Raw genomic sequence first — 26033 nt, forward strand, 5'->3', positions numbered from 1 at the left:
AACAAGCAAAATGAAAAAAATAGATGGTTGGGAATATAATAAAGTCAAAGTCTGGTCTTTGAAAAAAAAATAAAGAAAATTGGCAAACTCTTAGCTTGAAAGAAAAAGGAAAAAAAGGTGGGGGGAGGCGGATAATACACACCAATATCAAAAATGAAAATGTACTTATCACCCCAGATTCTACAGACCTGAAGAGGATTTAAAATAGTGCTATTAATAACTTTTTTACTAACACATTTGATAAAAGTGATTAAGTGGATAATATGTAATTTACCAAAATTGACACCAGAAATAGAAAATCTGAATGGTACTAAATCGAGAAAATATATCAAAATATTTTTAAAAATTCACAAAAGAAAGTCCAGATGAGATGTTTCTGTGTTGAAATTTGTCAAAAATAACACTAAAATTACACAAACTTTTTCAGAAACAGAGGAAAAGTGAATACTGCCTTACTCAATTTTTTTTGAGATTCCCCTAATGCTACAGTAAAACCTGGAAAAGATTACCAAAAAAAAATAAATAATAAATAATAAATCACTAGTGTATAATACACAAAAATTCTTAGCAAAATATAACAAGTTGACCCCAATGATATATAAAATGATACTATCTTATGACCAAATAGACTATCCTGGAATGCAAGTTTGGATTAACATTTAAAAAAATAATCAGTGTAATTGACCATATTAATAGGAGAACTAAAAAGGTACCAACATTTCAATTAATGCAGAAGAATTTGACAAAATTAAACGCTTATTCATAATAAATCTCTCAGTAAAGTGATGATAGAGAACTTCCTCAAGCTTATAAAGGGCATTCCAGCCAGGAGACAGAACCCCGCCAGGACTCTGAATGGGGGAAAAGTTAATATAAACACGAATTAATTTCCAAGTAGTCTTCTTGAAGAGATTTTTTAGATGAGCATTATTTTGTTAGTAGGCAGAAGATTGATTTGTTTTAATATTTGCACACTTCTATTTCTTATTATCCTGAATAAGTTTGAGTCTTTAATTGCCATCATCTGAACTATAAGAGTTTAGCATCTTACCTTAGTGAATCTTTTTGAGATAAAAAGGAATAATCAATCAGCAGAGAATTAACTACAAAGAAAAGTGATAAAATACAGAGAAATTTAAAAGCACAGGAATAGCAGAAGTAGAGAGCAGCCGTTTTCTTTAAGGCTGAGACCAAGTACCCAGGAAGGAAAGGAGATGGAGACAACCCTCCCACCAGGCTCACCTGCAGGGCTTGCTGGGGAAGGAGTGTTGGGGTCCACAGTTCAGAGCTGTCAAGCAGGGCAGTGCCTGCCCGATGCTGGTGAAACTTTCTGGCAAGCCATCTAAGGGGGGTGCCAGCAAAACCCTGGAGAATGATGTCACTGGACATCTTCAGGGTGCTGACAGCCACAGGACACATCACAGGAAGGCAAGAGCCAATGGAACCAGCAGGAAAGGTTCCCTCCCACAGTGCCCCCGGGGCAAGGAGAGAGCTAGCATGGGGCAGAGTGCCAGCTTCACAAAGGGAGAGAGAAAGGCAGATGTGGAGATGACAGAGGCAGTACTTCGGTCACCGGCACAAACAACCTGGTAGTACTTATCATTACCGCGCTCCTCTGGGTCCAGACCAATGCCAGGATGCCCACTTCACCACTTCTACACCATACTGTACTGAAGGTACCAGTTGTTTCAAAACGGCCCCCGGAATTTTAAAAACAAACAAAAAAAAAAAGCAAAGAGAGAAACCACACTGCCCCTCTTAGCAGATAAGGACTGTTCACATTTTTAAAAAATTCCCACGGGATCATCAAAACAGCTACTACAAGTAATAATTGAATTTAAGAAGGTCACAGGACATTAGGTTAACGTACAAAGATCAATTATATTTTTACAAATGACGAAAAACGTCATTTGCAATAATAGCAAAACACTAAAAGTAGTTAGGAATAAATCTAATTTAACTTTTTTCTGAGAGAAATGAAAGAAGTGCTAAATAAATGGAGAGATATTTTATAGTCATGTATCGAACAACTCTATTGCTAAAATGGCAATTTCCCCCAATTTATAGATTCAAAACAATCCTAACCAAAATCTCAATGGGATTTTTATAGAATTTGAGAAGCTGATTCTAATCGATTCTGTGCAATGCAAAGGACCTACAGTAACCTAGGTCAAGAGAACAACGTTGGAGTACCTTCTCTACGTGATTTCAAGACTTACTGTGTGACACTAATAATCAGTACAGTAAAAAGACAAACAGATCAACGGCACAGAAATACTTCCTCACATAGACCAGAAACTGATTTTTCACAATAGTGCCAAGTCAATTCAATGAGGAAAACAGTCTTTTCAACAAACGATATCCAGGCAGCTGAATATCTAATTGTTTAAAAAATGAGCATCAACCCTTACCTATTACCATAATCAAAAAAAAAATAACTTTATAATAATCACAGCCTTAAAATAAAAAAAAGAAAGGTTCTGGCACAATTGGATATCCACATACCAAAAGATGAATTTATAACCTCAACTCACATCAAAATGGAACACGGACCTGCACTGACAAGCTGAAGTATTAAACTTTTAGAAGAAACATAGAGGAACATATGTGACATCAGAGTATGCAAACATTTCTAACATTTTGCAGGAAATCATAAAAAATGAAAAAAAATATTATAAATTGGACTTTATCAGGATTTAAAAAGTTTGTCATTCAAAATACACCATTAAGAGAAGGAATGTGGGAGAAATACTGTAACAATGTGGGAGAAATCCACACATCAGTGGAAGAAGATTTTCACAGACACTTCTCAAAGGAAGCTTCCTGAATGACCCATAAGCACAGAGAAAGATATTAACACCATTAGTCACCAGGGAAATGCAAATGAAAACACAGTAAGATAACACTCCCTTATATGCCCACTAGAAGGGCCAAAATTAAATGTAGTAAATAAATTGGGCTATTTACACCCTAGAGTTCTAATTCAGGAAACCCAAAGAGGTTTGCACAAAACCTGGGCAAATCCACTGCCTACTAATTATACAAATTTATTCCTTGAAAGAGACTAACCTGTAACTACACTACTGATACCACGACATCAAACCATATCATGGCCGCACAAGGTGAGTAGGAAAAGCTGAGCTCGGTAATGGAAGACACATCAGAGATCTCATCAAATCTGGCCACTTGCAAACTGAAGTCGCTGAGCCCTGCACGGTGCCCCGCCCCCTGAGGACAGCTGTTCTGAGGCTGACCCTGCTCATGGCTCTGGAATCGCCACCAGATGGATTGACAAGGCTGGGATTGTTAATTAACCTTCCAGAGCACAGGTTGCAAGCTGCTGCTCCCCACACACATTTCCTTTGGCCTGCACTGCATTTCTTTCTTTTTCTTCTTTTAAATCAGAAATGAACGTGTGTCAGGCGGGCAGAGGACCGGTAATGGGGGCCTGCCTAATAATACCCAAAGTGTCAACTTCCAGGGGCTTCACCACCTGTCTGCAGCCACCGTCTTTTCTTTCCCTCCAAACCTGAGTTCCGGCTCTCCGATCATCCTTTGCCTCTAGCTCCAGGCATTTAGACCACCAGCCTTGTCCCCCGAGAGCTCTGTGATAACCTGGGTCCACCCAGACCTAGGGCAGGCAGGGTGGTGGCAGGACCCCACCCGCAGATGCCCCAGAGACCGGCCTGCCATTGCCTGGCACTCATTAAATCACCAAAATGGTGGCCTGACGCCCCAGCCAGAACAGAGTGCACATTCTCAGACCAAACCCATGCGGCTTTCCCATGGAAAAGCAAGGCCTTCCCAGCAGGACCTGGGTCCAAGGACACAGCCGGCTGACTCCGGACCCCAGGCTCAACAGGCAGACCTGGGAGATACTGCGGGGTCCCTTCCTGACCACCCCAAGCAAGCAGTCACACCTGTTTGCAGGTGGAGGGCCTTGCCTCCAATCTGCTGAAAACAGAAGCGCAATACAGTAGAGCCCGGTAGCATGAGGTGTGCCTGTAGCCGGGCACCTCTGCACTTGCGGTGGACACGGCTCTCCGAAAAGAACTGGCCAGTCACTGCACCTCACGCAGGAGGTGGAGGGACACAGAACAGAAGCCAACCGACCCGCTCCAACCGGCACTTACTTGCATCCTCAGGCCGGCTGGTCCTCCCCAGCTGCCAGGTGTCTCCAATTTGTCCCAGAAGACCGCCTCGCCTGCTCCTGGAGCCTTTTCCCTGGAGGACAGCCTCAGGGCTTTGTCCTCCTTGGCCAGCACCCTGCGATGGAGCCTGAACGTGTCCTGTCTGGAACACGTGGGGTCACCCGCTGGCTGGTCCCTGGTCCAGGTGCCGAGAGTGGGCTTCCCAGATAGGCAAACGGTGCATGGTTGGAGGCTGCAGAGCCACTGGGTGAGGACGTGCGGGTCCCCATGGAGGGGCCGAGAGGAAGGGCTGGGGCTCGCTGACCGTCAGGGACCTCTGAGAACCGGCGTGGACCTGCGAGCGCTCCCACGCCGCTCTTCCCCCAGTAAGCCGGGTACCTGAGGATTCTGGGAGCGCTCCAGGTGCTTTGCACTGCATTTTTAGGGGAGGGCTCTCACAGTGAAGCCGCAATTGGAGAGTGCTGCTGACCAGTGGGCAGGGCCAGCCCCAGTGGGCAGGGTCCACGTTCTCTCGTGGCAATGGTGGGAGGGAGCCCAGCAGCACGTGCTGCCTGGAAAGTTGGCTGCAATATTCACTAGTGCCTTACACCTGGTCTCACTAACTAACCTTCCCTGCCTGACTCCAGCAGGCCTGCGACTTGTGACCCGTGTCTAGTGTGTGCCAGGTGAAGAGGATCTCTCTATGAAAATAGGGCCTCCCTCAGCCTTTCCTATTCATGCACGTCCATGGGGGGAGGGACTGCAATTCGGCGCTGGGAACTCTTTTTAAAATTGAAATGTGATCACGGAAGATGACAGCGATTGTTATAATTTAACAACGCATAATGAATTGAGTTTATCACCATGACTTTATTCTTTATTCAAGTTGTTTCCTCTGTACACTATTGAGCTTACAGGCAAATAGGAAAGCTGACAGGGCCATTTGGAAAGAGAAAGTGTTCTTAGGTTAGGGGCCAAATAGGAAGCCACAGGTGAGCACTTAACAAAGACAGGAGCCTGCCAGGGAACGTGGGAGAAGGGAATTCGGTGCTGCGCTGTGTAGCACAGCCGTCCCGCCCAGCACTGCCACACCACCGGTGGCTTAAGCACTGCCTGCAGTCCAGTCACCTCCGGAGGCTGTTACTCTGCCTTCACGGTGGCAGTTTCCTTCATGCCCCTCCATCTTTTCAACCATGCCCTTTTGGGAATTAAGCTTCTAACTTTTCTCAAAAAACTATGCCTTTGGCTTGTCATCTGGAATGGAAATGGACACACATGCTTGTCATTCAGAACACACATGTGATATGGAAATGAAGGAGCCACGAACATACAAAGTCTGTAGAGAATAACGTGTCTATCCATCACCATCTCCTTAAAAAGACATGCATGATATTTTCTCCTAAATCATGAAATACAGTCCTCATACTATATTGCAAAGAGTGCCTACGGAGGGTGAAGTTCCAATGTAAAGCATAACCGATCCTTTCAAAGTCCCTATATGACCCATACATGAATTTGTAAACAGTCAACTGTTGGAAGGTGTCTCCGATTCAATTAGCATAAATTAGGAGTGCAAATGTAGTAAACACTCTGAAAGATTCCACCATTGTAAACAATGTGCCACTTCCTTCCCACCCTGCTGTCACTTTTCAAAGCCTAATTCTACTAGATTAATAAAAAAAGCACTGCATGTACCAAGCATGAGCTTTTTAGAAATATCTACTCTAAAAAGTGTTTTCTTATGCATGTGCAGATAAACTTCGAAAAGCACAAAACCTAAACGAAGAAACATAGTGGTGAATGTGTGTCATATTCAGGATGCGCTTGGTACATGTTAGATGGAACAATCGTTGACCTGTATGAATTGACATTATGAGCAGAGAAAATGTCATGGAGGGTCCACGTATATGTGTAGCTGGAGAGAAGATAAGAAGCTGTTTCTTTTAGGAAGACATTTTTAGAAACTTTCAAGAGGCCCAGGTGTTATCAAGTTCAACTAGCCTCTTGGTGCTGAAAGGAAGGTTACAGGTTGTAAACAGCGTTCACTGGTGTTCCTTCCTGCCCATTCCTTGATTCTCCTTCTCAAACTGAACACATGCCCTATTCCTGGGAACTGTTTCATTAGAGCAGGGAGCTAGCACACAGATTTTCTTTTTGTATGAGTGATTTCTAAAGGCAAAAGGCACAGATGCTAGTTATAAAGTACATGGAAGTAAGTCATAGTCAAACAACAGTGATAACCCCACAGCTTCTGTTGGAGGGTTTAGAGTGGGATCAATACAATCTTTGAGCTTGGGAGGTTGTGCTGAGAATAAAGTTCAGAGAGAAAATTGCCTGATCTTCAAGTGATTGTTAGAAGGAAGCCAACAAGAGCTTGGCTCAGGGCAGGAAGCCAAAGAAATCCAATTTGGGTCAGAGACCTTAGGGGCAAGGTTTGGAAGGCATGGTGCCAGATCCTTCTGCAGAAATTCACAGGCAGGCTTCCCTCCCCATTCATGCACAGACCCTCCCCTCTCTACCTCACCCTCCAGGCCAAGGGCCCACTAAAGAGAAGATGTGAAGGCTTTATTCACTTGTCTCTACAAACCTGGAGCTGGGACAGACTCCTGAATTCTGCCGTTGTTAACACCGCACGTTCTAAGAGATGCGATGTAAGCCAAAAATGTGAGGTTTAGGAAAGAGGGGCCAATATTTCTGCTCCTGGAAGGCTTATTTGAAAGTTTTCTAAATTTAAAGGCTTTGGACTGTGATACACTTAATTGCTTATACAGTTTTTCTTTATATACTATTGACTAGTTAAATGAACCAACTCATAAAACGTCTAAATTCAAAATTACTCCAGAATAACAGTAGCATTTTAAAAGTTTGAAATAAGATTCCTTCTAAAGTAAATATTTGTCTTTTTAATTATTTTTAGAGCATTCAGATACAAAGTAAATCATATTTATATGTAAAAGGAGGAGTAAAAATAATAATTGTAGTAAAAAAAAATAATAGTTTTAGGTTCTAAGTTAGAGTGTATTCCTTTATTCTTTTAATTTTGTGATTGCAAGGTGTACCACTAGCACATCTGTGTACATAACAGTCATTACTTTAGATTGATTTTGTAAACAACTAAGGTCCAACTGTTCAATTAAAACACCCTTGTTAGTGCGTTTTAAGTACTTAGTTTCTGTGCAGAATAGAAGGATAAATCAACATAGGTTTGCTATCCAAATACTTAAAAGGGGGGTAGGGAACAAAAAGTAAATCTTAAACATAAAAACCATTCAAGTACAAAGCTGGTCATCCACATAAAGTTCATTTAAAATCTTGGCAGCCCTAACAGACCCGGTTATTTATAGCCCCCTATTAGTATGGACAGAGTCCCAGTAAGCCATTTTAACAAACCGTGTTTGCAGATTCACTGTCATGAAGAATCATAAAAGTCAATTAATGTCTTACTAACTTTTTGTCACTTTATGTTCCTTACTGACTCTTTGACACTTTCAGTTTCTTCCCCCAGAAACCAAGGACTAAAATAATAATAATAATAATGATAAAAATAGTAATGGTAGTAGTAGTTTTATTTCCTTTTGAGAGGAAATGTAAACATGATTCTTGGTGAGGTCTGATTCTTCTGATGACTGTGGAGATCGCATTTCCTTGCTGACACAATCCTTCCAGTGACAGCATCATTTCTGGCCCAGTCAGTTTTTCCATCTGCCCAGCAGAGGCACAGCTCAGTCTCAGTGAGTTCTGCTTTACCTCTCAGCTTGGGGCCTCGAATAGAAAGCAGTGTAGCAAGATATAGGTATAGGCACGGATATGGATGCTTATAGCTCCCGCTAGTTTTATAGATATGGCTTATGGCTGTAAATCAGAGGCTTTCGCCCTAGGCATAAATGACATGTTGAGGCAGACAAGTCTTGGTCATGTGAGTCTGTCCTGTGCCTCGTGGGGCATTTATCAGCATTTCTGTATCGTACCTGCCACATTCCAGTAGCACCACCACCCACCTGTGAAAACTGAAAATGTTTCCAAACAGTGTCAAATGTCACCTGGGACATAAAATCACCACTGGTTAAGAAATACTGATGTAATATAGATATAGATTATAGATAGATAGAGAGATAGATAGATAGATGATAGATGAGAGAGAGATTGAGAGATAAACACTGAGATAGAGAAAGAAATAGACAGAGAGATAGACATAGATACAATTGTCTCTACAAGATTCCAAAGACAGAGCATATATACTACTCACACACACACAAACTATTAGAAAATCCTCTTCTACAAGCACTAATATAAAATCCTATATGGCCTGTCAAGCACTAATCCTCTTGGCCTGTCAAGCACTAATATAGCCATGCTTTTTCTGCACTAAGGCACCATTTTATCGTGATTAAACTTAACAAGGGCTAGAAGGGAGTCCCCAAGGAGGCCTCAGGATGGCTAGGTGCTGTTATTCCCGCCCCCTACAGCACCTGTTGAACTCACGACAGTGTGTTACAGTTACATGAGGAAAGGATTCCTGAATTCCCACCATCATCCAGAATTCCACTGATAGTGTTTTATAATGAGTTATTACATATCATTTATTAGTTATCATTTAAAATGTTGAAAGAAATTGGACACTGAAATTGCATTTATTTTTAATGTAAAATATAGTGAGAGATCTTTTCATATCAGCAAATAAAGATCTCATTCATTATTTCTACTGGTGCATTGTATTACATACATCCTCTAATTTACTTAACTAGTATCTTTGAACAATAAACATTCTTGAATTATTAAACTATTATTAAAATGCACCATAAACATTCCTTTACATGTATTTTGTCATATTTGAAGGTATATTTGTAGACAAAACTCTTAGCATAGCCTTGCTGAATTAGTTTATACACAGCTTTTAAATTTGAGAGAAATTTCAAAATTTCTATCTAAAACTAATTGCAGTGATTTAGATTCCTACCAAAAAGATATAAAGGCATTTCCCAACACCCTCAAAAACTCTGAGTTATCAAAAATTTTAGTTTTGCCATTCAGAATGGTAATATATTATTGTTTTAATATGCTTTAAATCTACTTACTGCTATGAATTTCTTATACTTGAATTCCTTGTTCACATTTTTACCTGCTTGTCAATTAAATGTTTTATTTCATTACATCTTACAAATTAAAGAAATCAGCTCTTTGTCTTTCATAACTATTGAGAATAATTTTTCTCAATTTGTCATTGGGATTTCTTCAGTCATTTTCTTCATGATTTCTAAATTATGTGTATTAAAGATTTTTTTTTAGTGTTTCTATTATTCCATATTCATATTTAAATTCATGATCCAAAATATTTATTTCATTATAAGTAGTGAACACAAGGTTTTATATTTTATAAAATTGTGTCTACATTCAGGATCCCATGACCAACACACAAAATGTCTGTTGAAAATAAAGTTCTGTTACAAATTATTTCTTACTCTTGTTTATCTGTTCTCTTTCTGAATCTCTGAATGCCTTTTCTTATGTCTGCATTATAGAACAGAAATGGCCTAGGAGTTGGGACCTTTTGAACATTACCAAGCACATATATTTATGATTATCCAAAAGACTTTTCTGCCTATATTAACATGTTTTGCTACTTTTAGAATGGCCAAGATATTGAAATGAACCATCAGTTTGGCTACGACAGGAAACACCACCACACTATGAAAAGGTAGTGCTCAGAATACAAATACATGCTAAGATTTGCTTCTGATATTTCAAACTTATTCCTGCCTATCTCACTGAAATGCTTCATTATTTTATCCTTAGGATTTCTAATTATCAAGTTTAATCATTTCTGTTAATAAATGAGTTTTATGAAAAAATATACCTAGCTGTACTCAATAAAAGCTGAATATTAAAATCAGTTGGGGGAGAAATCTCTCTCTCTCTCTCTCTCTATATATATATATATATATATACTATATATATATATATATATATATAATATATATATATATAATCCTTACTATATATATATAGTATATATATATACACATATGTATATATGTATTTGTATTTACATACAAATACATACATATATATGTATATATGTATTTGTATTTATCTCTATATCAATGTTTGGACCCAGTCTCATCCTTAACTCTCATTTAATTGGCCCTCTCTTTTATCTAGCCAACAGTAGATATTTATCTTAAATACATAAATAGATAAATGAATAACTCAACCTTGCCCAATAACTACTTATCTTGCCTATGAGTTACTAATAATAATAATAAAAAAGATCCACATATGTTGAGAAAGGACATTTGAATGATGTATCAAAGAAAATTATTTTTTAATCCCATCACCTTAAAATATGTATGTAGAATAGTGAACCTGGCTGCCACACCCACCTAACAATGGGAACGTGATAGGTTTACGTGAGAGGACCAAACACTGTCACTGTGCCCTCAGGGCTCTGCTGTGCCCGTCATCCTAAGGAATGACAGCCTGTGTAATCAGGTACCTTAGCCCTGGCTGGGCTCCTGGGCTTTGCCACTCTGAGACTCACCCTTGTGCAGTGAGCTATCCTACTGCTTCCTCACCTGGCTGCAAGGCCACGTCTCTGGGGCCCTCCCTCACCAGGTGCTGGTCTGGTCATGTAGGTCATCCCTCCCCGGTGCCAACCCTGTGGCTGGCCTGATGGAACGAGTTCAAGGTATGTGTTGAGCGTCTGTATGTGACTGCGGTCCCTATAGAAGCTTTATACACACTTTATTCACCCTGCACTTATTGGAGCCTTAATTGAGGCATGAGTCACCACACAAACTAAAAATAAAATGATGCCGTGACTTGATCTGACTACTGACCTGTAAATGGCTCCCTCAGGACCTCATACTGGCAAAGGGGGACAGTAAGGCAGAATTTAGACATTGCTACATCTCTACTCTAACATAATCTGAATGTAACTGAAACCCCTTTCTAGCTCTTACCAGCGGTCAGGTTCCCAGCATCACCAGATGTAGTTAATGTTACACAGATGTCTTAATATGAATGCATTTAAATGTCATCATGCTTTAGAGAAAAAAGTGGGGAAAATGGTGATATTGTAGCAAAACTTACTCACGATTTCCTGAGTTTATTGGCCCTTTCACATTCATCTCTAACCTCTCCATTATCATTACAGCAGAAAATCAGAGGTAATCTTGTGGAAGTTAGAAAGGGAGATAGAGTTGAGAGAACTGCCGAAGCTATGTTCCTCGGCTTTGTATTCTACAATAATAATGGAATAATATGTGTTGATTTTCCATATGTGCAAGGCACAATTGTCCTTCATAGGTTCACCTTTATTCACTTTTTGAGGTTATAATGAGACTGCTTTTCAAAGTTTGATATTGTAATGTTGTTATAGTTGGAAACTGATGTCAATTTCAATCATTTTCTAAGTTTGAGACAAACACTACGTCAAACGTAGAGCCCATCGGGCGGACAGCAGTCGCTGTGCGGGACAAATAACTCGTGCTCGTCTGGAGGAGAGAGTTCTGTTAAGTCATGTTGGGTCATACTCACAGAAGACAGAGAGGAGTGGCCTGGAATCAACAGTATTTTTAATTTTTTTTTTAAAGTCAACTGCCAAGGATTTCTGATATTTTAAAGTCAACACGTCTGTCATCACCAGAGAAGACACACTTGTGGCACATTGCTTGGTCTCAGAAGGTGTATGTTCTAGTTAACATTCTAGAACACAAAGATACGCAAAGCCTAGCAAGAGACCACTTCAGAGAAGGTGTGATTTCAAGGAGCACATCCTCCAAGGTTTACGTGCTCCCAGGTCTATGAAGCAGAGGGAGGGTAGAGGAGGGAGAGATGATAAACATGTTCTCTTCCAAGCTTAGGTGGAGGAACAGCCATACACCCATCCAACTAAGTGAGAGCCCCCCAGCGCCGCAGACTCCATGTTCCCGTCCCTCCCAAACTCACAGCCAGTCTGACAATTCAGTGGGTGAACTTGTTGCAACGCTGTTCCTAACCTTTTTCTGATATCAGAGGAATTAGTCATTATGAATTTGTACCAACTTGACAATCAAATAACTAAGTTTACTATTTGCAAGTGCTAAAAAGACTGTGTGAAAAAGTTAGACGACCTGAACTTTTCGCCAACAATTCATGGCTCTTGCATCACGACAATGCACCAGTTCACACGGCACTGTCTGTGAGGGAGTTTTTAGCCAGTAAACAAATAACTGTATTGGAACACCCTCCCTAATTACCTGATCTGGCCCCCAATTACTTCTTTCTTTACCTGAAGAGAAAGGAAATATTGAAAGGAAGACATTTTGATGACATTCAGGACATCAAGGGTAATACGATGACAGCTCTGATGGCCATTCCAGAAAAAGAGCTCCAAAATTGCTTTGAAGGGTGGACAAGGCGCTGGCGTTGGTGCATAGCTTCCCAAGGGGAGTACTTGGAAAGTGACCATAGTGATATTCAGCAATGAGGTGTGTAGCACTTTTTCTAGGTTGAGTTCGTGAACTTAATTGTCAGACCTCCTATGATGAAATTCTAAGCTCCCATGTGGTGGTGCTAAGAGGTGGGGCCTGTGGAATTACTGACATGATAAGAGGCCCGAGAGAGCTCCCACAGTCATGTGAGGACATCGGGAGAAGACAGCCCTCTGTGACCTCGGAAGAGGGCCCTCATTAGACACTGAGTTTGCAGCACCTTAACTGAGACCTCCAGCCCCCAGAACTGTAAGAAACATGTATCTGTTGTTTATGAGCCACCTGGCCTATGGTATTGTCACAGTGGCCCAGAGGCACTCAGATGCAGAGGGAACAGATGCCAGAGGTGGGAGGCCAGAAACATAGTTTGCAGTCGAATTCCAGAGTTCCTTGACTATCAGGGTTAAGTTCACTAGAAATGTTCATCTTACTGGCAAAACAGAAGGGAAATAGGGCTGTAGCGAATGTTTCCAGGTTACAGACGGGCGAGCTAGGGCAGGAATGCTGCTCTGCCAGTCAACCAGTGTGTCTGGGTCACCCACAACCTACCATACAACAGAGGTCTTCATTGGGGCATTTCCTGAAAGGCCCAAAGCAGGTTGTGGTGAAGGAAGGGATGTTGCAAAACAAAAGCGTTTCGGGTTTTATGACAAACTGGTTGGAGCTCTGTGGAGACTGGAGAAGCAAGAGAAGGTGCAGAGGCAATGAATACCAGAGACCCTAAAAACGGCAATATATGGAAGCTTACAGAAACAAGTGGATTTAACTGTAAGTAACTCAAAGAACAGTGTTCTAGTTCTAATTTTGAGTCACAACTTTTTTCTTGTGCTTACGAGAAGTCTTAATTTACCTCTCAAATCTACATGTTAAAATTTAATTTACTGATAGAGGCACAAATCAGTACCTGATTTGTGTTTGTGTTTTTTAATATAATAAACCCAAGATGGTAACACAAATTGTGCATTTTTTTCTCTTTAAAGATGTTTGTTCAAATAGGATAAATAACATGCTCTTCAGTAAAGATCAAGTTACAATGAAAACATCAATAAGTCTAACCTCCAAATGCCATGTTTTGTTAATTTGGGATTAAATATAAATAAAGCTTATGCTATTTAGGAAAAAAAAATCTCCATTTTCTTATAATAAAATGCCCACGTTGTTCCACCAAACAACTATTTTATTTTTGTCAGTGCACATTTTGAGCTACGGAAAACAGCTTTAGTGCAGCAATAAAACCACAGCAGACCATGACAATCTAAGTAATAACTTTTATGACAGCTCAGTGGATCTGCAGCTCACACATCAATCCTCTCACAAAAGTACCTGGGTGTGAATTCCAGAGCTGCTTTAAGGGTTGTGAGTTAATTATGTTTGAGAAGTAAACAACTGTTCCAACATAAATGGCAAACAAATAGCATTAATGTCTTCCATTAATTAAAATCTGATACTATTTATAACTACTCTGCCTGTCAAGTAATGTTGAAATGTTACAACTTTGTCATGTGTTTGCTCTAACACGAATATTCCTATTTCACATCATTATTTATTCAGAGTTGTGAGTAAAGGCCCATAGCACTAGCAGTCCTTAGAGGAACTCTGATTCTGATATGCTTCACCTGTTTGTGTTAAAATACCTAGAACAGTGACTTCTGAGAACTACCACCCACAGAACATCCACACAAAAAGGCATTCTGGGTGTGGAGGTAGAGGGTGGACTTGTACAACTTAGTACAGAGACGAGAGCACCTTCCTTAACTTAAGTACAAGAACAGGCAGAAATATGGCGTGTTTGTTCTCTGTCTCAAATGAAAAATATAGGTAACTCAGTAATTTATACACACCCAAGCAGTCTTGTTCTTAGCAGCCCTCCTTCATTCTCTAGTAAATCTAAGCGAGTAAAAGAATCATGAAGTCATCCATATAACTCACCAATACTTAGAAAGCTCTCTGAGACACAGGTATCAATTTATATGCTATCCACTGGCATCTCAGCATAAAATACAATGAGTCTAATGGTCTCACCTCAATATTTCCACTGCACATCCTGTTATAACACCGAAAATAGCAGGGAGGCTGTTTCATACACTTTAGAGTTATTAACATTTAAAGTGGTCATAGTATTACCATAAGATTATCAGAAGACAGTACATTGTTTAAAGTCAGGCAGTTAATCAAATTAATATTTAAGACAGTTTTCTTTTAGAACAGGATAGAATTATAGGAAATGAAAATATGGATAGAGAAGTATTTCTTAAGAGTACGTACTTACTAGGCAATTTTTTAAAGTGGAAAAAGATAGAATGACTTTTAACATGGAGTCATGCGCACTTTTGAATAAAATAGATTCTCTCTTTTGTTTTTTGTCATAACTGCTTGCAGTCTCTATTACAATTATTTCTATATTACAACATATCATTGTTCTCTAAAAGCATCATTTATTTGGAATAAAAACTAATAAACAACAAATATTTAGAAGAGCAGAAAAGAGAAATTGCATCAAATTAGCCAGGATTGCATAGGTAGATATTATGTCCCAACATCCAAATGTAGGACCATTCATGTTAGAGGAGGAGAGAGGAAGTTTACCTAATTCATAAATGAGGTAGCCATGTGCAATATATGACAGAAAGGGAAATGGGAAAGTTTTTCTAAAAACAAACAACAGACATGATAGATGACCCAGAGAAAACTAGGTGCTTTATATTTGAAAATGTATCAAGAAAATGCAAGTAAAATATATTTGGAATATATTAATACACTTAGTATATGAACTATATAGCTATTCTATGTTTACATATTAACTAGATGTACAAATATCATTCTATGTTTTTGTAGTTAGAGATTTTTCTCAATCCACAAAGTCATGATAAAATATATGATTTGTGCGTGTTACTGCTAAGTATTAGCATCTGTACCATTTTATTTACCTAAACATTAAAAAACACTACAATTTCTTCTGCCTACTGTGAAACTTTCTACAAGACTGTGTATTCAAAAAAATTAATCTCTAATTAATGCAGAATTTAAAACCAGAGGAAAAAGCCTTATTTGCCATATATGTATGTATTTAAATATGTCCATCGGTTGAGCTAAGAAATTCCAATTTATTTGAAAGGGATATACTTCTTTGTTTTGCCAAATTAAAAAAAAAATGGATATACTTGTATGAGTGAAATCTTTTTTTTTTTTTCATGTTGCTAAATGAAAAAACATAATTTAAAAACCATCCTGGAAATACTTTTCTTTCTTCATGGTAAAAATCATACATCAGCAGAGAAAACTAATGGGGAACGGAATATGTTATGATTGTGTAAAACAAAATTCCAAACAGTGCAATTTTCTTTCATGTTTTACCCCACCAACCTCCTGTGTTCTTTTTATTGAATGTTTTCTATGACAATATAAAGGTTGCTTTTGTTGTTCTCTGAATTGTGCTCATGCATTTATCATTGCGCTTTTTCTCTCAAATCCATAGTTGCTTAAAAACAATGGGGTATTATAATGTCACTTAAATTGCCTTGACAACACAGATATTGAACAATTTGATGTCTATAAATGAACTCAGCGATTGCTTTCAATAAGAAGTTATGTTTTTAACTATTGAAAAAAAATTGTGCAGAAATCTACAGCCTTTACTTTTTCTTTACAGTACCTAAAATTTTTTTTCTGATAATGAAATTCAAATATTAATTCCCAATATGTTTCAGAATCTGAGCAGGTTGAACAGTGCTACCTAATCTATGAGAAGAAGAGCTAATACTTTACCTCACTTTCAGGTTCCCTTGTTGGAGCTGTCCATCGTAAATTGATAAAATATCAAAATCTTCTTCAAGAGCAAAGGTGTGAAATGACAACTGTATCCGATTGCGTTCTCCAGTGACCACGATCCAGGTGCAGTTGGCATAGTTTGGATAACCATGGGGAAACCCTGGGCTCTCAATGGTGCCGTTGGGACCCTGAACTAAGCCGCCACAGTTCTGACCTAAAAAAGGAAACACACAAAAACATAGCACATTATTTTGGCTATCTTTAAACTATGATTTTTGTTTCAATTTTCCAACCATGTTAGCCAATTTCTATGATGACTTATTTTGTGATCCTTCATGCACAGATATTGAATGATAAATATTAATAGCAACAGCATTCTCCTGTGCTAAAAGATAGAGAATTAAAAAACAAAACAAAAAAACCCAAAAAACTGAAAAAAGGGGGAAAAAAAGCAATATATGCAACATTTGGAAACGCTTATCAGAAATTTGGGTAAACGTTTCTTTCTTTTCAAATACAGCTTCAATGATGTCAGACCACCATATTTGTGAACCTTAGTGGAGTATCATGTTAAAACACTGCCCACAAGTGCCTTGCTGGGGGAAACAAAGTTGACAGATAAATAACCGTATGAAAACTATACAGTCACAGACACATATCACTATATCTAAATGACTGCAATCTGAAGTATTATGAATTAGGATAAACCACACTCAGTATTCAAACTATCGTTTTTCACCTATGCTTACTGAAATCCCACAAAGCCTAAGAATAAAACAAGACCACAGGAATCTTATCCAGTTTAAAATAAAAGATGTAAAACAAGAAAAATTAAATTATGCAAAACTGACGGAGCAGCCCAGGAAAATAAGGGACCAGTCCTTGGTGAAGGTCTAACCTGTCCACCTGGGTGGAACTTACTGTATGACCAAGGGAGATACATGTCCACGTGACGGGTGCCATGAAAGAAAAGGCCGAGTCAGGGATGGACTAGACATGTTTTAGCTTCCCTGTGCATGTTGGCAGGACATCCCACACTCTGCTCACCCTCTTATTCTGACTTCCGGAAGACAGGCAGAATGAGGATTGCTCTCGTGTTCAACAGAATATGTGTGATATTATGATTTATAAAGAAATATGTATTTGGTCTTATCCTCTTTGGCACAGAGCTCCTCAAACCCTTAGAATTCCCTAAAGGATGAAAGCAACCCAAGTGTCTTCTGTTACATGAATTAGGGGACTGGGACCTCACCTGAGGATGGGTGTTGGTTGTCCGTGGAGCTGATAGTGTCAGTACAGGGTTGGGACTTCCAGCCCCACCCCGGCCTCTGGGCAGGGGCGAGCGGGGTGAGGTTGAATTAGTCACCAATCAGTCACTTACTCATTGAGCCTCTGTAATAAAAACGCCCCCATCAACCCCCCAAGCACAGGTCCTGAGAGCTTCCAGGTTGGTGAGCAGCTGAAGTTCCTGCGCGACGGGCTCCCTGTCCCCACGTCTCGCACTACGTCTCTCTTCATCTGGCTGTGAATTCATGTCCTTTGACATCCCTTGTCATGAACCAGTAATCTAGTGACTGAATGGGTTCCCTGAGTTCTGTGAGCCATTGTATCAAATCGATGTTACCCAAGGCGGGGGGCAGTCCCAGGAGCCTCTGAAGGCTAACCTCCTGGTCAGAAACACAGCTCACAACGTGGGCTTGCGATCTCCATGTGAAGTGGAGGGCAGTTTGGTGGGACTGAGCCCTTTACCTGTGCAACGTCACACTGTCTCCATGAAGATGGTGCCAGAATTGAAGTGAAGAATCCTGAACATTGGTTGTTGGTTGGTGTAGGGAAGACTCCCCCCCCCACAGGGGAATCAGGTGTAAAACCCACACAACAGGATAATGGGGAAAGACAGGAGAGGCAGTTGAACACCATGAGGCCACCTTAGCCACTGGGCAGGTTAGGACAGGGGTGAGCTGGGGAGTCGCAATAGCTGGTTCCAGGTTGCCTTGTTCCTTGGGATTCTGGGGTATTGACAATAACATCGGGCTTTTCTGACTATTCTCAGATTGCAAGAGCAGTTCCAAGGAACAGGGCCCCAGGGTTCCTTCAAGGACCTTCCTCTGAATGGGCAGAGTCTCAGAAATTAGTAACAGTCACACACTGAACCCACAAATTGTACCTCTCCCATGAGACACACCCTGCACCCCTTCCTTCCCAACCTCAGCCATCTGTCTCTGCCTCTCCTCATTCTTCATCCACCCTTTGGCTTCCAGGCTCCCTCCTTTCCTGTTTCTCCCCCCGCCTCTTCCCAGGTACTACTTCTTGTACATCAGCCGTTCGGCACAGGCTAATCTGGTCCCTGCTTTGCTTAAATGTGTTCTGTTCTGTTACCTCCGAGTGTGCCTGCCAGGGCGGTACCTGGACCTACCAGACTGCTGAAGCAAGGTGGGTTTTCTGCACTGCCCTAATGAATGCACGCTAATCATGTTAACTATAGATACTCCACATGGGAGGGGACAAAGGAACTCCTACCAGATCCTTCCAACACTTAATATGTCTGAGGTTAGCTATTCAGCAGCCCCTGGAAACTGTTCTGTTCTTTCTTAATCTGCCCATTTCCCACCAATAGATTTAAACGAGTTTAAGTGCTTTGGTAGTGAGGACAGTAAGGACGTCTTGGAGGGACCTAGACACCCTCAGAGTACCGCATATAGAGTAAGTACTTGAATACAAGCATAATCCCAGCTTTCGCTATTGAACTACAAACAGAACATTATTTTCAACTATATTTTACACTTAAAAATATTTCACAACAGTTGCTCTCAGTGAGCTCAAATCGTTCATAGCAATATTATCAAATGCTGTGGGAGTTTGCTAAATCTTAATACAAAAGATTTAATGAAAGGGATTTATGAGTTTAAAGCCAAAGGACTAATAAGAAGCCCATTTTTCCACTAAATTTAAATCTAACAATAACACTGTAACAAGTAGATATTAAAGCTGTGGGGTTTTGAAAGGCCTTAAAAAAATAGTTTATCTGGTTTATCTAGCTTCACTTTAAATCAAAAAGTGAAGACTCCAAGTGATTATCACTTGGAGGAAAAATAAATAAATAAACTCACCAGGAAAAAAAGAAAAAAATGTCAGCTGGAAAGTAGTTCCTGTTATAGACACATCACGGTGAATGGGATTATCAGATAGTAAGACATTCCCCAAGGAATGACATTTAGGCTGTTTGCATACCATTTAGTACAGAGCGTTTTGCACAAGTCACATTTGACCAGCAGAGAGACTGTTGGAAACTTTGGGAACTGCTCAAAAGCTTAGACACGTGACCCTCAAGCTTGGCCGCACATTGCAATCAAGTGAGGGACTTTCAAAGTACCTGCTTCTGAGCTAGGTTCTGCTGTAGTGGCCTGGCCCCGACATAGCAAGACAATCTTGAAGAACAAAACCGGAGGTTGTACGCTCCTTCATATCACACCCTATTAAAAAGCTACAGTAATTCAGACAGCATTTAGTTGGTGCAAACATAAAGAGCCAATGGAGGAGAAAAGAAAGCCCCCAAACACTCCCACAGAGATATGGACACTAGATTGATGACAAGCATGGTTCTGAGCAAAAGAATGGTCTTTTCCATAGATGGTTCAGGATAATTAAATATCCAAATGGGAAAAGTAAATCTTGATCTCTGCTTTCCAATATGTACAGACATCAATTCCAGATGAATTGCAGACCTAAATGTAAAATGTGAAACCATAACTCTTCCAGATGGAAACAACATGGAAAGAATTTATAACTGTGTGTTAAGCAGATTTCTTAAATACAACACACAAGTGACAGTGATAAAAGGAAAGAGTGAAAAGGAATGCCAAAAAATAGGATGCATTTGCAATACATACATTCATCAGAGGACATATTTGTAATATAATGAAGAAACCTCACAAACCAGTAAGGAAAAGGCAACACAATAGAAAAGCAATGATCCTAGGCAGCTGGAGATTTCTAGAACTGGAAAGAGACACATGCATCATAAAGTGGAAATGATTTAGCAGCCCCAACCGTCACCTTTTCCCCTGGGCTGGGGCACAGCTCTGCTTGCACCTTTCCTGGAGGTGTAAGGAAATGGCATTTTGCTCTAGAGAAAACAAAAACTGATTTCTTTGGTCTTTCTTTGTAGAAGCAACAACCCCACCTTTCAACTGTTGTTCACTCCAAATAACTTTTGGTCCCACTAAGAAAATATGAATTTGCTGGCAATTTAGTCAGTGTCTCCTGACCCATGACAGTACCTGGGCATTGACTTAAAAAAAAAAAGCCACATAAAAATAATCATTCATCTAAGCAATAGCCTTGCAGGGTATTGACTGTAGTCCCCGGAGTAAGTTCTGTTAACTTAAAACCTGTACCAACACTGAAGTGAAGGACACACGTCAGGAACAATTTCTTCAACGCTGCTGAGCCCCCATCATCAGCGCCCACGGAAGGCTCAGGCTTCCCAGTCACAAAATAATAATGTCACAAAAATAATGGCGGTTGCCATTTAAAATTCAGTTAAAATTATTCTCTCAATGGAAGTCCAAGGCCGTACGGTGAATATAATTAATGAATGCAAACAATGGACAGTTTACATCCTTCCTCAGCGTGAGAACGTAATCCAGGTATCATGCGAACGTATGCCTGAAGCAACAATTTCAACGGAAACAAATATTTCCGTTGAGAAAAATAAAGCCAGGGATGAATGTATGTAGACTGTACATGATATCCGTATACACTGTCAGGTTTTTCATGCATTTTCATACATGGGACCCACCTCCAGAAAAAACCAAGGTTGGGGTTTTTGGTCAAACGTCCCAGCAAAGTTTTCAGCCTGTCTTCCTTATATGAGTTTTCCACTCGGTTCTTATATTCTAGTGGACACTTGCCCGCTGTAGAGAACTCTCAAATATTTTACAAATGTTTTCTTTTTAAATGGCTACATCTATGTCTGATTGCAATGTTGGTCTTACACTCAGCTTCAAATAAGCAGATTATTTCAACTGGAAAACAAGTTTTAATGAACAAAGTTTTAAATACTGTAATTATAATCATACATTAGCACAGTGCTCAACAGGAATCTGTTGTAAGTACATTTGTAAGTTATATTTCCTAAGGGCAATGAAATAATCTGCAGTGTTTCACTCATAATTTTAATCTTTCAGTGAAAATTGTGTTGTTTTTTACAAGATTGAAAACTCAGTTTTTACTGAAGAAAATGTCTAACGGTCTTCTTTCCTCAAGTACTGAGGCAGGGAGTTACCTTACAATCAAACGCCAAAGGACATACATATGTGTGTGTACACATAAATTGCATGTAAACCATAAATACATATCACACAGAAACACACAGAAACTTGTACACATAGATACATTTTTACTTGATGTAATTCAAACAAACCACTATCTCAAAATTTGAATACATGCCATAATTTTAAAAATTGGTGTCCAATATTATATATCAATTATACCTCAGTGAAGCTGGGGGAACAAAAGAAATCAACATCCAAATCATCTAGCTCTTAAATATACCTTATGAAATACTTGGTTTATATTGGAAGTAATCAACAAAATGTTAGGTATAGGGGACTCATACAGACTCAATTTAGTATAGATTTCCACCCAATTCACAGCTTCAGATTCACAAGTCTTCCAGCAGTCAATTCAATTCTGTCTTATATTTTGGAATGAAACGCTGTTTCCCAAATACGTTTTCACACTTAATCTTAGTTGGCTATGACGGCACTTCCCTAATGGGGTTCTCTACCTACGGAAATGCAGATGGAAGTGAAGTGAGTGGTCCAGAGTTTTCCAGAGTGAAGTAGGATCTTCTGACACCAGACACTGGCATTCGTTCCCCCAAATCACAGCAGTGTCACCAGCGACGAGCACTGTGAGAAGCACAATCCATCCTACACGGCCAGAACTTATCCAAGCCCACTCGTCACCCCTAGCTTACACCGACAGTGAAACAGAGATGGAGTCAGATGTTTAAGAACTCTAACTTCAGCCCTTCTTTATAACTAACCAGTGCCCACTGAAGGAAACAAAAGGTATAATGTATCATTTAAAAATATAAAAATCACTCACAATCCGATACCAAAGACAATTACTGCTATCACCCTACTGAACATTTTTCTGATCTGTACTTTACACTTTTTAAATGTTGTTGCAGTAACTGATGTATAATAAATATGTGAGCCATCTGTGTCGAGATTTATCTGCCCATCCTACAGAATGGACAGGAGACAGGAAGAGCAGATCTAGGACACACCTGGCTTTGTGGTTTATTGGTGCCGGTCTTTATCCTGAGAGTTCAGGAGACCCCCTTGCCTCACTCAGCACGGAGACCACTGGCATGTCCCCTGAGCCCTGGTGAGGAGCAAGTTGCACAGGGGTGGGCTTCACGCGGCTGTGAAACACATTTTGGAGAAGGCCAGATCATGGAGCTCCATAACGATCCCCTGCTCTAAAAGTCAGTCCTGGAAACAGTTGACTCAGAAAATGGCACTCCGCCTTGGTCATTTCTGAGATAGAAGCAGCTCTGTGCTCTGAGTGTTCACCGCAGGGGTCTATGTCTGTACCAGGCTCGCACTGTCTAAAGCGTCCTGCCATGTAGCAACTACCTTTGTTTCCTACAGGAGAGTGTTTGCTGACCTAATTCATCATCTAGGATTGATGCCGATTCATTGACAGCACGTGATAGATAAGCATAAATATAAATAAATGCCTTCCTTAGTCCACCAGTTGTTAAAATTGTCTCCCTCCATCCTGATGACCCAATGACCTGCCGACCTGATGACATGATTACCTGATGACCCAATGGCTGCACAACCTTATGACCTAATAACCTGATGACCTGATGACCTGATGAGACGGTGACCTGACAACCCAAGGACCTAATGACCTGAGGACCCATTCTTGGAGAGCAGTAGAGGAGGATATAACATTTGAAAACTCATGTGCTTGGTGCACACTCTCTGGTTTAATTCTTGCACAGCCTTTGAGGTCGGAAGCTGTTTAGCTTTGTTTTGCTAGCTGTTATAATATTCATTCATTCGGCTGAAGGTTTGTGATTGGCAGTGCTTTTGCTATATAACACACCTCTCTGAGAACAAATCTTGTGCTCTCTGGGATATTTTGACATGTGATTTGGTTCAGTGACCCTAGAGAGGCATGGTCTGTAGTGTTCAGTATGTAAAGAAAGCATACAAGGGAGGGGAACTCTGTGCCGACTTCTGCCACCAAGGAAACGCATCACATGATGACTGATGGATGGATTGCAGAGGAATAATCTGGACATCAGCAGACTTGGGGAACACAGAGTTGTCTTCCAACTATCTGGCAAGATATCTTTTAAATGAGTAAACAGATTTGTGTATCAGTTTAGAGTGTGAACAGAAGCTGTATTATCATCACAACTGCACCTCTCAATGGAGATAGATGTAAAACAACACAAAACAAAACAAAAAAACAAAAACAAGTTTATGTCCTGTTTGCAACAAACCTACTTTACCACGTTGGTTTATTTTGAAAACAACACAATTCTGGAAAAAAGTCCAAGTGTTTATTACACTCAGTGGCCTCTCCATTCATTCCCTGTATCCATTCTGTGAAAACAACAATTTACATTTTTCATATCTTATGTCAATTTCTATGCAAATGAAACTTTACTTCTTTACAACCAGATTTTTGATCCCTAAAGTTTCTCCGGCGTTGACATGTTTTGTGGAAGTTGACTACTCTTTTGGGTGTAACGATGTAGGAACTCTAGTCAAACAAAAGTCTCCACTGTGATCTTCACATGAATTGATCATTTTCTTTAATGACTAAGGAGTATGACCTACTTTGAACTGGATCCAGAATTTTAAACATCAGGAGTCCTCCAATTTCCTTGATGGAAGTGGGAATTTCTGTGACCACATAAGTACTTTCTGAAGCAGTAAACACATCAAATATGCATTAAACTCTGCTCTGCATTGTCTTCTGCAGTTTCATAGATTGTTTCAGGGTCTGCATCATTTGGAAAATGATTAATTGCACAGGGATCACGACTTAAAATGCCCTCCCTAGGGCTGTGATTAAGGTGTTTGAAAATTAAAGTCTTCAGGCGTTTCCTAGGAACAGCACGACCCGGAGGAAGTTTGAAAAGCATTCTATTTCACAGCACACCAGCAGCCGCTGAGTATTTGCTGTGGTAACTGACAGCCTTCGGGTGCTCAGTTCATGTTCATCCCAGACACTCATGGGAGATCACTCACCACAGGAGCCCAGAAGAAAACCAGAAAACCTGGAGGCACACAAGCCTGAGAGGGGCTGAGGAGCAACGGTTCCTCCCTGGCGACCCCACTGTTCACAAGCGAGGTCGTGCAGGAAGACCTCCCCCTGGAAATGAACCAGGAACATGTAGCTTCCATTGCTTATAAAAGGAAAATGGGGTTTGCACTGGACCGTGTAGATATAAACCATCTTTCTTCAGCCCACAAAGGTTTGTTATCATAACCACAGGCAGGTTTGGTCTACTTAACTTCTCTTCTTCCCTGGAACACACCATGCTTAGCCCAGCTCGGGGTATCCACCTGCCTGAATGCTCTTCTCCAGATCTCCCCGTACCCAACATCTCCTCACGCAGCTGCAGGGCAGGCTGTCTGCCCAGACCCTCACCTGCCGGTCAGCAAGCCCTCCACCAGCACTCTGTACTGCTCCCTGCAGTATTTCCTTGTAGCATTTATCATTTTGTGAAAATACCTTGCTTATTTATTTACATATGGTTTACCTGTTTCTGCAGGTTGTGATGTGTACACCTTCTAAAAGCGAGGATACAACCTGCCTTATGCTCATCCTCATTCTTAAAATCATGTTCCACACACCATATTTAATCAATGGAATATTACTCGGCCATAGAAAGAATGAAATCTTGCCATCTGCAGCAACGTGGATGGACCCAGCTGGTATAGTGTTAGTGGAGTATGTCGGGCAGAGAAAGACAAACACCCTTTGATTTCACTTACAGGTGGAATCTCAAAAACAAAACAAAAGCAAACTCATAGATACAGAGAATATTTTGATAGTTGCCAGCTGGGAGAGGGGCTGGGTGAAAAAGGGGAAGAGATTAAGAAGTACAAACTGGTAGTTACAATCAGTCATGGGGATGTAAAGCACAGCATACGGAATACAGTCAAAAATATTATAATAACTATGTATGGTATCAGATGGGTACTAGACGTCATATCAGGGTGTGGTGATCACTTTGTAAATTAATTAATGTCTAATCACTATGTTGTACACTCAGAACTAATAGAATAGCGTGTGTCAACTGTGATTGAAAAATACAACAATTATTTAAAAAATTACTGACGCATGCAGGTGAGCTAGGGCGTATGTGTGGGAGATGGTGATGATGGTGGTATAGATTAAATCTGTGTATGCACACCTGTGGGAAACGTGCGAAATCGCAAAGTAGCTGTCAGGAAGGAGCTGCAATCACACGGCAGTGCCAGGGGCTATGTAGAACATCCCCAAAGCAGTGCTGCCATTCTAATTCCAAGAAAATGGGCCCTGGAATCCCAGTCCTGATATTTAGCAGACTGATTGCCAACAGCTCCTTAGACTAATTTAAATATCCTTGCTTTATTCAAAA

At 40.2% G+C, this 26033-nt stretch overlaps 1 protein-coding gene across 1 annotated transcript in view; it reads right to left on the reverse strand.

Annotated features, from left to right (window-relative positions):
- The window catches only part of CSMD1 (CUB and Sushi multiple domains 1), a 1609724-nt gene that overhangs the window by 1299476 nt on the left and 284215 nt on the right, over positions 1–26033 (reverse strand). Inside the window, exon 2 of the mRNA XM_033104535.1 lies at positions 16367–16583. Within this exon, the coding sequence (XP_032960426.1) occupies positions 16367–16583 (217 nt within the window). The remainder of the gene's footprint in view (positions 1–16366; positions 16584–26033) is intronic.

Source organism: Rhinolophus ferrumequinum, chromosome 4, assembly GCF_004115265.2.
Source record: "Rhinolophus ferrumequinum isolate MPI-CBG mRhiFer1 chromosome 4, mRhiFer1_v1.p, whole genome shotgun sequence".
Lineage (NCBI taxonomy): Eukaryota > Metazoa > Chordata > Mammalia > Chiroptera > Rhinolophidae > Rhinolophus > Rhinolophus ferrumequinum.